This window comes from Dipodomys merriami, unplaced genomic scaffold (assembly GCF_024711535.1).
Source record: "Dipodomys merriami isolate MVZ:Mamm:240054 unplaced genomic scaffold, mDipMer1.0.p SCAF_26, whole genome shotgun sequence".
Taxonomy (NCBI): domain Eukaryota; kingdom Metazoa; phylum Chordata; class Mammalia; order Rodentia; family Heteromyidae; genus Dipodomys; species Dipodomys merriami.
This window is the reverse complement of record NW_027204048.1, coordinates 17,965,020-17,979,161: the sequence shown is the minus strand read 5'-3', so window position 1 is coordinate 17,979,161 and position 14,142 is coordinate 17,965,020. Positions and strand designations below refer to the sequence as shown.

Genomic DNA, 14,142 nt, shown 5'->3' with positions numbered 1-14,142 from the left:
GAGGGATTCTACAAAGGTGGTAGAACAAAAACAGAATCAACTCTTGCTCTGTTTGACCCCCAAAACACCATCTCCTAAGATGAAAGGAGAGAGTCTGGGAGTTATACTGTGCCATGTGGTGATGGCCTGGCTACAGATCAATGTTTTGGATCACAAAACTATAATCTGGCAAGACAGGAGCCCTCAGGAGACCACTGAGGCTCAATCTTCCAAAGTGTGTTCTCAACCCTGCTCCCCACCCTGACTGTCTCATGAACAATGGTGTTTTTTCAGTGCTCCACACTCTTCAGATGTGGACGGGACAACATGATGGCCAGTCCTGGCTACTGGATATCACCTCTCCATCCAGAGGCTTGAGCACAAAGTCTACTTCCACTGACTTTTAAATATATATGGGCTGCATGGTTGCTTGAATGAGTGAGAGAGTGAATTCCTATTTGGCCATGTTTAGCTTCTTCCACAGAGAGCATCTGCTGAAAGAGGGTTGGCTACGCAATGGTCCCTCCAGCAAGCCTCCTCTGCTCACCACAGCGGCAAGCAGTGCTGCTGCTGCAGCCCATGACAAGATTCTTAGCATCCACTCGCTATTTCTTCTTTTGTAAAGATGAGGACACACTTCCTTAGCAGACTGTGAACTTGAAGGTGAGCATTGTGGAAACTTCGATTGCTGTTGTTATGACATAACATGGGCATAACAGCTTACTTAAGGGAAGGGAAACTTATTTTGGCTCAAGGTGCCGGAGTTTTCAGTCCATCATGACCGAGTAGAACAGAGCAGCTCCCTTCATGGGGGCCAGGAAGCAGAGAGGACTGGGGAAGAAGATGGGCAGGCAGAGGGGGAGGAAAAGAAGGAAGGAAAAGGGAGAGAGAAACAGAGAGAGAGGAGCAGAGAGGGAAAGGGGAGAGAGGGAGGGAGATAGAGTGAGCGGGATAGAGAATGAAAGAAAGCAGCAAGAGAACAAACGCTCATTCTGATGGCTTTCTTCTGCTCCTTTTGTTCCATCTGGACTCTTAGCTTGGGGATGTTGCTTCCATCCCCCCCTCCATCCATTCTCTCTGGAAACATCCTCACAGGTACCCCTCATCCCCATATGTGTGCTTATTTATCTCGTAGGTGTATATTAATCCAATCAAGTTAATGATAAATATTAACCATCAGAAGCATCACATGACCATTCATTATATTTTCCATGATGCCTGAAGTGTTTCAGGTAGCAGATTGGAAACAACCTTTCAAATAGAAAATATGGAAGGAATACCAAAAGCACTTTACATAATGTTTGTAAAAGTAGCTGTAAAATGCTTGGAAGATTAGACATTTGTTGAGCACCTACACTTTTCTCTAATTCTGTGCTATAAATGGAGATTTACAATCTTTTACATGGGAGAGTCATTTGAAATGCCAACTTTCCCTCTTCTACCTCCTCCTCTTCCTTCTCTTCTATGAATTAGAAGTAGCTTAAAAATGTGAAATGATTGTGTTTGTGTTTTCTAGTTAGTAACAAAGCTGGGACCAGAGCCCAGGTTTTCTGTGTGTTGGTTGTGATGTTCTTTTTACTGAATCATTTATTCACTGCGTTATTTATTGGGCTATTTCTATAAGCCAGATGCTGTGTGCATGCAAGCTTACAGCAGAAATTAAGGCAGAAACCTGTTACTGCTGCTAGGGGGAAGTCTTATGGAGACACAGATATCAAAGGTTATGAGGCTGTGAATGGTAAGTACAAGCCTCCACGGGTGGTCGTGTGAAAGGGACCTAACCTAGACCAGCAGCAAGGCTGTTCCTATGGAAATTAAATCTGCACCAAAGGATGAAATGGGAAGAATTCAGTCATAAATGAGCAGAGATCCCTGAGGGAACCCATGAGGGTAAGGAGTGGAAAAGTAAGAACAGTCCGTTTAATTGGTTTACTATCCTAAAATTGCTTTATGGTTTTGCCTCACTTAATTTTCCATAATAATGCTATAAAAGATAGTTATCATCACCTTCAAGATGAGGAGGGAAACAGCAGGAGATAAAAAATGTTGCAAAAGGGCTGGGATGTAGCTCAGTGGCAAAACGCTTGCCTAGCAAGTGCAATGTCCTGGGTTCGATCCCCAGTACCAAAAAAAAGAAAAGACAAAAAAAAATGTTGCAAAGGTATACTGTGTTTACGTATGAAACATGCTTTTCATTGTAACCGCAACTGGTAGTATCTACTGAGAGTTCTACTCATTCATTTTATGAATCTATTTCATTTTTTTCTCAGTTTTACTGAGAGCAAAAATAGAGATAAACAATTCTCGCCCACTAGAAAGATGATTTTAGTCTGATGACAATGTCAACTAAATACCTTGGAGTCACAAAAACAACACAAAACAAAACAAAAACCCCCTTGGGGTCAGTACGAGAACCGGGGATGGCCAGAACTTGGCAAAGCACTGAGCCGCTTTCCTGGTGCTCCAGCTCCTGAGCTTTTTGGAAAGGTAGACCCAGTGTTGTGAGATCTCCCAACTTTTCAACAGAAACAACCACCTAACAAAAATCCAAGTTCTTACTTGAAATTTAAATGTAGTTCCCACTGAAAATAGGGTAAACAAACTACGAACGATAGATCTCAAACTACACAGCCCAGAGACAGAGGATCACTTGGAGAATTCACATTGGGATATGAGTCCCTATTTGTCAGGAGCTGAGATCTTCAGGGCTCTGATGACACCTACGACCCATAGCTCAGCTCTGAGGAGACTTTACAAAGCCCCTGATACGTTCTCTCTTTTAAACAAGACCAAATGTTTCCTTTGATGCCCCACATCCTCTTGGATATTAGCTTTACTGCGTTTGTCATGCCTGACATTGTGTTTCTACGTCTTGTCTCTCTCCTTCACTTAGCCTCTCTGTGATAATGCGAATAAGATTTTCATGGCCAGGAAACAAGCAGCGAATTCTGGGTTGTGTGATCAACAGCTGTATCTTAACCCTCAACACCTTCTATAATCAACCCAAATCCTGGCCATCCAGAGAATGGCTTTGAAATGAGGGGGAGTGAGCCAGCTCCCTCACCTGCTCTGCAAGAGGTGCAGTTGGAGGGTCCACCTCCTTGGCATCCTTGGCAGGTGTGGTGGCATGGGCGGCATTGGTTGTTAAATTCAAATTTCCACGAAGGACAGGTCAACACGCAGTGGCCACTATCGAGGACCCTGGAGGAAAAGCAGATGTTTAGAAGTCAGAGTGACTTCCCAGAATGGCTGAAGAATCAGAACATGTGGTGTTAGTGTTTCACTGTACAGATGTGGTTTCCTTGTTCCAGACACGAGAGGGATTCCTGGGACTCATCAGCTCAGAACATGTGAATCATTAGTCACGTACCCATTCTTGGCCTGAGATTTGGATCCCACAGCAGGCCAGCCAGAAGCTGGCTGGAGATCTCATCCTGCATCTGGTTCCAGGTTTGCTAGCGGGTGCCCATGGGGGTTCAACCCACATTGCAGGCCCCAGTCAAAGCCGACCGTCAGCAAGATGGAAGTGCTGAACTCTCAAGAGGTTGAAGGAACCTCTAAATCCTGGGGCCTGGGGAAAACACTACTGTGCCTTCAGTTACCAGCACGCCCAAACTTGGCAAAGGGAATAATGGCTTCAAGGGCCTTTGAAGAGAAGGATGAAGCATTATTCTGTAAGCTTAGGTGCTACTTACAAATTTAGCCTATGTATGCTGCAAATTTTGACAGAGAGAGTACTGCAGTCTTGACTTTCTGGTCATGCTTGTGAACACCTGTAGCTGCACTGCAAATAAGTTAGTACCTGGGCTTCTGAAATCTTTGGTTTTCTATACTTACCAGGTACAACAGAATTTCATTGCTAATATTTTCATGCTTTTGCTTCTTTGTTCCTTGCCATGTAAGAGCAAATGGGATTCAATCAATTGTATCTAAGAATTCTGCTTAGAAAAATATAAAACGTTGATTCATTAAATGTAGAATTCAGGTGGAGAATGTGTATAGGTGGAAAGAGCTGCAGACTACCTCTGGAGTGTCTAATTTAAAAGGGTTCCAAGGAAGGGAGCTGAGAAATTGGATTCCTGACAAATTCCAGGTGATACTAACACTGTTGGACCAGAGAGCATACTTAAATTATTCCTTTGTTACTTGTCGTGTGTGTGTGTGTGTGTGTGTGTGTGTGTGTGTGTGTGTGTGTGTGTGTCTATGTCTGTGTCTGTGTGTCTGTGTGTCTGTATGTGTGTGTATGTGCTGGTCCTGGGGCTTAAACTCAGGGCTTAGGTGCTATCCTTGAGATTTTTTTTTGTTGTTCAAGGTGTATGTTCTATCACTTGAGCCACAGCTCCACTTCAGTGGGGTTTTTTGGTGGTTAATTGGAGCTAAGAGTCTCACAGGTTCAAGCTGGAGCTGGCTTCAAACCACGGTCCTCAGATCTTAGTTTCCTGAGTAGCTAGGATTGCAGGCACAAGCCAGTGGTGTTTGGCTATTTATCCATTTCAAGGTAATTTACTATTGGGCATTTGCTATTGGTCTTGGGGCTTGAACTCAAGTTCTTGTGCTTGCTAGCTAGGTTCTGAACCACATAAGCCATGTTCCTAGCCTGATTTTAGTTTTTCATTAATATGCATTGATTGTCCATATTAATGAGGTATGTTTGATACTTCAACACAAATGTAGAGTATGTGCCAACCAAATCAGGGTAATACTTCCTTCTCTTTATCATTCCTTCACGATTGGAGCTTTTGAGTTCTCTTCAGATTCCCACTGTATTTCAGGATATCAGAACTTGACTTTAAGGAAGTACCAAGTATATAATTGTGCAAACTACCTTGGTCCTGCATGCTAAGGAAAGCAGAGTCAATATACTCAATTCTGTAGAAGCCCAATTCTTCCTAAAGATAGAAAGACAAGGAAAACTAACAGGTGTCACTGATGACACTGGATTATATCACACCCACGGGATTCTCCATTCCTTCTTAAGAAAATTTGCTAAGAAGCTTGAAGAAAAGTCCCATTTCAAATGGAAACAACTTCTACAGACCCCAAGTTGTGGAGAAGAACAGAAACTTGGCTCCTCGAAAGAAGAAGATGGGGCTGATAACACATTTTCTTTAAAGTATTAAGGAATCTTTGAGATCACCAGTCATCTACCATGTGGATTTCTGAGATGTTTAGCCAAGCATGGCTCTGTGGAAGAGCTTTTTCTTTCTGACTCATGCATATTTGAATAGGGTTTATAGTACAAAGAAAGGCAAAGGTGAAATCACTATTGTTAGGGAGCATTCCAGAAACCCTCAGTGCACAAGCATGTGTGTGTGTGTGTGTGTGTGTGTGTGTGTGTGTGTGTGTGTGTGTGTGTGTGTGTGTGTGTGTGTGTGTGTGTGTGTGTGAAGTATAATGGGAAAGCTAGCAAGTTAGAGTTCTCTGGTCCCTTGTGCCAATTGTTGGCTTGACCTAATTATCCCACCACAAGGGTACTTAATGTAACTTCTTGCTGCTTTACTATTCTAGCAATACATTAAAAAACTCTTTCAATCTTTGTATCACTGAAGTGGGTCAAGCAAAATACTTAAGGCAGGGTGAGAATTTAAGTGCTTTCAGAGAGCTCATTGGCTCTCGATCTCTGTAGGGACTGGGCTGGGGAGCCAGTTTGGGCATGAGGACCACGGCACCCCAGAGCTTGGTGTGTTAAATACAGTGGCACACTTTCTTCCTCCAAGTTTCTAAATAATCCTTAACAGCTACACCTAACGCTTTACAGAAGTGGTCCTCTGTGGCAAAGCTTTGCAGAGACTGGGAGTGTGGGTTATTTTGTTGATCTCCATTTGCACACAGCCTAGATCCATTTTCTGTCCTGCCGTGCCCTGGAAGTGATCACATCCTGCATTACATGCCAAACCCAATGATTCTCACGTGTACTTGGCCTTTCCCATGATCCTCCAGTTAGCTGCAGAGAAGGGAAAACATCAGCAGCCGAACTGAGGTGGGAGGAAGAGAGATCTGAGAGTATTTATTTCTGTCTCATGCCTGCCTTTGTTTCCTCCATTCGTGGTGAGGCAAAGAGTGTGTCCCCCACAGCTCCAGCCTCATGGAGCATCCCCTCATCCTCGGGTCCGGCTCTTGCTTCACAACAGTGTGTTCCGATCTTTCCACTATTGCTTGCTCCTGGGTGTGCCACGATCTCTTGACCAAGTCTGGGAGGGTGTGCTAAAGAGCATCTTGACTTTCTATCTAATTCAGGGTGGACACAAAAGCAGCCATTTTTTATTTGTTCTGGATGTGATGGTTTGAGTGTGTGCTTCAAAGTTCATGTGCTGGAAAATCAATCCACAACGCACAAGTGTGGTGAGCTGGGGTTTTGTAAGGGGTGATTTGGTCACGGAGAATCTTCCACCATGGATGGAGCACATCCGTGTGCTCTCTCGTTTCCCACAGTGGGATAATGTGGGATAAAGGTCCTGATCATCGGCCAGTTCTAGGACTTCTAATTCTTCAGAATGGTCACCCAAACTTGTGTGGTTTATAAATTACCCAGTCTCAAGGCGTGTGGAATATCAGTACAGAATGGACTAAAACTCCCATCCAGGAAGCACTTTGGAAAACACTTAAGGAAAATATTTTGCCAATTTTTCAAAAGAAACAAGTAAGTCAACATCACCATCTTTCCACATAGTCTCTTTCTTTTCATCTGCTCAACTCCCTTCAGGGAAAATACTGGAATAATGAGAAAAGAAATCAGGTAGTTGATTGACACGCTATGATACCCTTCTTGGACACATTTGTAAATAATGGACATCAAAGAAAAGAGATGGGAAAATAAGTAAAAAGCTCAGAGGAATGAGAAGAAAATTGTTCCTGGGAATAAGATTTTCTTAAGAAGATAACCTGGTTTAATATCCATGTAAATTTTTTCTTTCTTCACAAGTCAAAGGCAAACACATAAAAGAAACTACCTAAATGACCCAGCAGGCTTACTTCTGATCTGCTTTCAATAGCCTAGATTTTTTTATTCTCTTGAGACAGAATCTTGGAATGCACGTTAGGCTGACATCTCCACATCTCAAGTGTCAGTAGGACCAGTGATAGCCCTGATTAATTAATTAATTAATTGTGCCAGTACTGGGGCTTGAACTAGGGTCTCAAGACTGTTTCTCCACCACTGGAGCACACTTCCACTTCTGGCTTTTTGCTGGTTAATTAGAGATAAGGTACTCAAAGGCTTTCATGCCTAGACTGGCTTCTTTTTTTTCTTAAATTTTATGGAATTATGTGTTGAATAAATTCAATAAACTGATATGCACTGATCATAAGCACATATAAACATTATAAATATTAGATTTTTAAGGAGTAAATTCTTATTTATTAAGCATAAAGTACTGTTATTTTCCCCAAATATAGAGTTGAATTTCAACAAAACTGAATAAAATAAGGCACAAGGTTTAACAAGCAAATTTTATAGTGATTAGTTAATACAAGCTCACTATATATATATATATATATATATATATATATGTATATATATATATATATATATATATGTATTGGTAGGAAGAATGTAAGGGAGTTTGAATATTCTTTCTAAAGGATTTACATTATGAGGTAACATTTGAATTTGGCACAATAAGCCATATTTTATCCAGAAAATAAAACTTGATCTAGCTGTGATCTTCAGGTCTCAGTTTCCTGAGTAGCTAGAATTACAAGTGTAAGCCACCAAAGCTGAAACAATTTCTCAACGGCCATTTATATTGGCAGAAATATTTTCTCCTTTCTGGTGATCCAGGGAGCATGAGGACACTGCAGTGTAACCCAGATGTCTGTGCCTGCCTGGTAAAAAGGGCTAAATTCCCCCCCACCCCCACCCCCCCCCCCCGTTCAAAAAATGTGCAAACATGCAGTCACATGTCATCGTTGGTGAGGTGGAGAGTCGGAAGAGAAATGGGACCTCCTTGTGGTAATGTCTGTATCTTAAAAGTAAACTCCAAAGCTGCTATGGGGCATAAATTCAATATTTAGAAGTGTGGTTGCTTTAAAGAAACACTAAAAATATTCTCATGGTTGGCCTTAAAATTTTGGGGGAAGGGGGCCTCAATTCTTAAGACTTTCTTTTGTCCTCTTCCTGACTTCTTTTTTCTTTTACACCCTCTTTCCTCTCACCCTTCTCTTCTCAGAGAGCCAAATCTATGAAATTGATTACACGGTCAAGTTCAGCAAATACACATCTGTAGAACTGTCATGATGCAGCGATCATAGTAGGGAATAAAGAGGAAGGTGTACCACACCCCTGCTCACAAGGCAATTAGAGTCCTGAGAAAGAATGAGGAAAGGGGCGTGTATTCTGGAGAAGAAAAGCCACACCTGCCACTAGAGCGTCTGGAGAGAGACGCTGCTTCCTACACGGTTAGCTGAGTGATAAGGCCAATCATTCAAACACTTAGTAGCTAACAATGACTAAGCCCTTGCATCAGAGATTAATCTGCTGAGTTCTGAGGACTGGGCCTCCTACTCTCTCCATTAGAAATGCCCAGAGTTATGTGGTGGAACATCCATTCGTAGCTATTCCTTGGATTATATTATTTCTATTCCGTAGCTATTCCTTGGATTATATTATTTTTTTCCCTTGTTGTACAGAAGCGGTTAAGTCAGGTGCATCTCATTTTTCAGTTCTTCTTACTTCTCGAGTAATTGAAGTTCTATTTAGAAAGCATTACCTGTGCGTGTGTCTTCAAGGGTTTTCTCCTAGATGTTTCAAAGTTCATTCATTCATTTTCAGTTAATTTTTGCACAGGGGAAGAGAACGGGGCTCTAGTCCCAGTTTTCCTCATGTGACTATCCAGTTTCCTCAGCATCATTTGTAGAAGAGACTGTCCCTTCTTCAACACAGGGTTTTGAGCTCTTTGTCAAAAATCAAATGGTTCATTTCTGGATCTTCTATTCCATGGATCTATGTGTCTTTTTTGTTGTTGTTGTTGGTCATGGGGCTTGAACTCTGGGCCTGAGCCTGGGTGCCATCCCTGAGCTCTTCAGTTCAAGGCAAGCACTCTACCACGTAAGCCATAGTACCACGTCTAGCTTTTTCTGCTTATGTGGTGCTGAGGAATTGAACCCAGGGCCTCAGGCATGCAAGGCAAGCACTCTACCATGGAGCCACCTTCCCAGCCCCTATGTGTCTGTTTTTATGCCAATACCATGCTATGCTTTGTTTCTGTGACCCTGTAGTATAATTAGAAGTCAGGCATTTTTATACCTATTGTATTACTCTTTTACTCAGGATTATTTTCTCTATTCAGAGTTATTTATTCTTCGAAATGAATTTTACATTTCTTTTTTCTATTTCTGTGAAGAATGCTATTAGAATTTTGGTGTGGATTAAATTGGATGTATAGATTGCTGTAGGTAGTGTGGCCATTTTCACAATATTAATTCTGTTAGTCCATGAACATAGGAAGCCTTTCTATCATCTAACATCTTCAATTTCTTTCTTCAAGATTTTATAGTTTTTGTTGTGGAGGTCTGTCACCTCTTTAGGCTTATTCCAATTAGTTAATTTTTGAGGCTATTGGGAATGGGATTATTTTTCTGATTTATCTCTCAAGCTGATCATTATTAATATATATAAAATATACTGAATTTTTAATATTGATACTATAAACTGTTGCTTTGCCTAAAACCTTTATCAACTCTAATAGAAGCTCTCTCTCTCTCTCTGTTCATGAATAGTCTTTAGGATCTTTTAAGTATACAATCATATTCTCTACAAATAGTGTTAACTTGACTTCTTCCTTTCCTATTTGTATCCCTTCTATTTTTCTTGCCTTATTGCTCTAAGAATTCTAGCTTTATATATTGAATAAGAGTAAAAGAAAGGACACCTATGTTTTGCTACTGACTTTAGAGGAACTAGTTTAAGTTTTTCCCCATTTAAGACAATGTTATCTATAATGTAGCCCTTATTGTATTGAGGTAAAGCATTATAAATTAAATGTCAAAAGAACAAACAATCTAATTAGTAAATGGGCAAATAAATTGAACACACAGGTCTCAAAAGAAGCACAAAGGGCTAATAAATACCTGAAGAAATGTTCAAAGTCCTTATTCATGAAAGAAATACAAATCAGAACTACACTGAAATTTCATCTTTCCTTAGTCAGAATGGCAATCAACAAGAAAGCAAACACACAAAATGCTGGTGATAATAGGAAGTAGGGACCTCAATATTGTTGACTGTAAATTAGTGTAGCCACTATGGAAATCAGTGTGGTGGTTCCTTAAGAAATTAGCGAACTACTATATAATCTTGCTATACCCAAAGAAATGTAAGTCAGCATACAATTGAAATGCCTGTACACTAATGTTTATAACAGCATTGTTCCCAATAGCCAAAGCATGGAATTAATCCAGATGCTCATCATATTCATAAACTGATGAATGGATAAAGATAATGTACATATATATTATACATATACATCATTTTATCCATTTATATATAATGTGTGTGCATGTATGTGTGTGTGTATTCAGCTTTATTTACCCATAAAGAAGAATGAAAGTATGTCATTTGCAGGAATATGGATGGAACCAGAGATTATTGAGGAAATAAGGTGAAATAAGCTAGACTGAAAAAGACAAACAGGGCATTATCTTTCATATGTGGAATCTAAAATTTAAAAATTGATTATAACAATGTAGAGGCTGTTTTAGTGTAGGGTCCAGTGGGATGGGAAAGGACAAAGGACATGGCAAAGTGGAGGTGAAGATGGTTGACATGCTTTATAAACAGGTATGGAAATAGACTAGTGAAGATGGTTAAACCTTGTTTAGAAAGGGAGGGAGGAATAAGAAAGGGAAACTGAAGTGGTGATTTTCATAAAAGTACATTTTACACACACATGTACAATTGTATTTATATATAATGAAACTATTTGTACAATTGACACTAATTTAAAAGTCACTTTAAAAAGAGAATACCTGGTGTATTAGCATAGTTTCTATTCCTACATTCACTGAGTATTGAGTACAAACTCTTCCAAGTACTGGAGAAACTCAGGTGAATAGCTCAAGAGCGGTATGGTCTAAGGAAGAGGTGCATTATAACCAAATGTGCTCTGAACAAAGCTTATATAAAACAAGACCTAAGAAGAGGAGGCTAATTTTGCTTGGAAGTGGTCAGAAATGGTTTCAAAGGACAATTTACCTTTGAACCATTTGGTCAGGAGATGGAAGTAATTGTTGAGAGAAAGGAATGAGATTCCAGGTATCAAAAGGGGCCTCAAAACCACCATTTACTCCATCAAGAAAACCCTTCTAGTGTCTAGGGAATTGGTCCTTTCAGAGAAAGGGGAATTATGGGAGAAGATGCGAGGGAGATGGCTCAAGCCAGGAAGATATGTGTGTCTTGGGCCGGTGTTTGTCTTTCTGTCCTGCAGGGTACCTCTGAGGTGGTTTACACCTTTTGTCTCCAGACTGGAATCCGCTCTCCTCACCCCCAGGAGATAGTAGGAGATGGCTCACCTTGCAAGGGGGCAGCTGGTGCAGTCTTCCTGGGTGGGCCCCCGGCACGTGGCACACGAAGCTTCACAGGCCTGGCAGCGGCCCTGCTTATCGAGGTATTCTCCTGGGGAACAAAATCCCACTGTTTATTCATTTCTACATGACAAGTCTTCCTTGAACAGCCTCTGGCCGGCCCTCCATCATGACCTTGCACGAACAATCGCTCCTTCCTCAGGAGCCCCAGAAGTGACAAGCGGACACTGTTGCACGGATCAGCATGTGCTACAGAGCTTAGAAGTAGAGAAGGCCAAAAAGGTTTTCCACCAGGCCCGCTCACAGAGTTCTTACTGACATTCCCATGAAGAGCTGAGGCCTCAGAGTCCAACAGAGCCCTGATGAGGACTTCCCCATAGGCTGTCTAACCCACTGGGGAGAGAGGGATTGGCTGGCATTTGGCAGGCATGAGCTCCATCTGAGTTTTTGGAAAACTAACAGCGAAGAGAGCGCCAGGACATTTTTCCTCTCACAGAGAGGTTATCATTTCCAAGGAACAACACACAGGAGACCTTGCCACAGAGGCAAATTTCATCTGGCCCATTTCTTTTGCACGTTTTGGAAAGGACTCTCCCTTGGCAGATGGGGTTGGAGGCTGACCTCACGGAGCGCAGTGGTCCAAGGGTGGGCCCTGCACGTTGAATTCAAACCCCACTTCCACGTTACACTCTTCCCTCTCTGCCATTGCTTTAACAAATCAATCTGCTTCCTCAGTCAAATCCAGAAAGCTACATCTTTGGGGGGGGGGATGGGAGGTGGGAGAGGGGTGAAGCTTAGACAATATGTTATGCTCAGGAGAAAATGAATTTTCCGATTTTTGGCAGGGCCCTACCCTTCCCTTGACCCAGAACCCCATCCCCCACCCCCATTTTGACAGGCCTGGGAGCATCTGAAGTTGTTGATCTGAAACCCAGCTGGCGTGCTGAGGTATCCTGACTCACCCAGAGCTTCATCAAACTGTCTTACTGATACTCCAAGATTTACTGCTGTTTTATTGTAGTTGCATTGAGAAAAGCTCGGAAAACCCAGACTTGACTGGTTGAGGGATGAGAGACATTCTCTCTCCCTTTTCCCTCCAGCTTTACAGAGGTGGTACAGTCAGAAAAGGTAAGCTTCACATTCATAAATCTTCCATTTGCTTGAAGTAAACCACAAAGACAAATGAAGGGACAGCTGGAGTTTTCCCTTATCAAAGAGAAAAGGCCTTTTGTGCAGTTATTCGACTAGTTTTGATAACTAAGCAGAAAGGGTATGTGCAGAGTGATACAGACCCTTTTCTAAGTCTAGTAGTTGTTACCAAGGTACAAGGTGAATCAGGAATCTGATACATAGCTGTTAGAATGGAATTCTGTTTCTTCCTTTAGGAGTAGAGTCCTGGGCCCCAAAGCATGGGTATCTACCAGGGACAAAACAACAACAAACAACAACAAACAACCTCAGATATGCACTTGGTACCTGCTGGTCCAATGGTTAAGTGGTGACTGGGATCTAGCCCACGTGGCTCTCTCCATGCCTTGCTGTCTGTGTTAACTATCTCTGCCTCTGCAGAAGATGATGCTTTTTCTTAACTCACACCAAAATGTTGAATAGATGTATTACTTTCTTGGCAACTAATAGTCCTAAGCCAAAAAAAGGAGGGGAACTTACTTCTAGTAGGTGTTATAATTTCAAGGCAAGATGGTCTTATTTAAACAAGCATCATGTAAATGTAAATTGTGTAAATGTAAATGTAAATGGTGTGGGTTTTCCTACTCTATCTCTTATTTATTACTAATTCTCTCTCCCTTGTTGTCATGGGAGGCACAATCAATTTGGCAGATTGATTATCAGTCCGTGCACTTGGCACAATTAAGAGCAGAGGATCTAGACTAGAGTTGGTAGGAAGAAATAGACCTTGTCTTCAGGGGCCAATGTAATTTCTGTTCATAGAGAAGTATAGATCTGTCTTGTGTGTGTGTGTGTGTGTGTGTGTGTGTGTGTGTGTGTGTGTGTGTGTGTGTGTGTGTGTGTGTGTGTGTGTGTCTACAGGTTCTGGGGCATGAACTCAAGGCCTGAGTACTGCCCCTAAACGACTTTCTTGTTCAAGGTTAGCACTCTACCACTTGGGCCACAACTCTAATTTTGGTTGCTTTGGTGGTTCATAGGAGATAAGAATCTGATGGACTTTTTTGCCAAGACTGAGTTTGAACCAACTATGATCTGCAGATCTTAGCCTCCGGAATGTCTAAGATTACAGGTGTAAGCCCCACAATATCTATTTGTGTGTGTAAGCATCTGTGTGTGTGTGTGTGTGTGTATGTCTGTGTGTGTGTCTGTGTGTGTGTGTAGTACTGCAGCTTGAACTCAAGCCTTGGCACTTTTCCTGAGCTTTTTGCTCAAGGCTATCACTCTACTACATTGGCAGCAGCCTCACTTTTAGTTTTTGGTGGTTAATTAGAGAGGGGGTTTTACAGGCTTTCCTGGCTAGGCTGGCTTCAAACTGCAATTCTAAGATCTCAGCCTTTTGTTGTCAATATCTTTATATATCGATATATGCTTTATATATCTATATATGCTGATTGGAAGAGGAATGGAAGTCAGAGAGACTTCAAAACCTAAAGAAAGTGTATTCTAAAGACACCT

The 14,142-nt window shown here is 41.6% G+C and overlaps 1 protein-coding gene across 4 annotated transcripts in view; it reads right to left on the bottom strand.

The window, feature by feature from the left end:
• The window catches only part of Pcsk5 (proprotein convertase subtilisin/kexin type 5), a 394,004-nt gene that overhangs the window by 80,026 nt on the left and 299,836 nt on the right, over nucleotides 1-14,142 (bottom strand). For all 4 annotated transcript variants that reach the window (XM_070035766.1, XM_070035767.1, XM_070035769.1 and 1 more), the window contains exons 21-22: nucleotides 11,488-11,590; nucleotides 3,044-3,180 (exon numbers count right to left, since the gene is read on the bottom strand). In XM_070035766.1, the coding sequence (XP_069891867.1) occupies nucleotides 3,044-3,180; nucleotides 11,488-11,590 (240 nt within the window). The remainder of the gene's footprint in view (nucleotides 1-3,043; nucleotides 3,181-11,487; nucleotides 11,591-14,142) is intronic.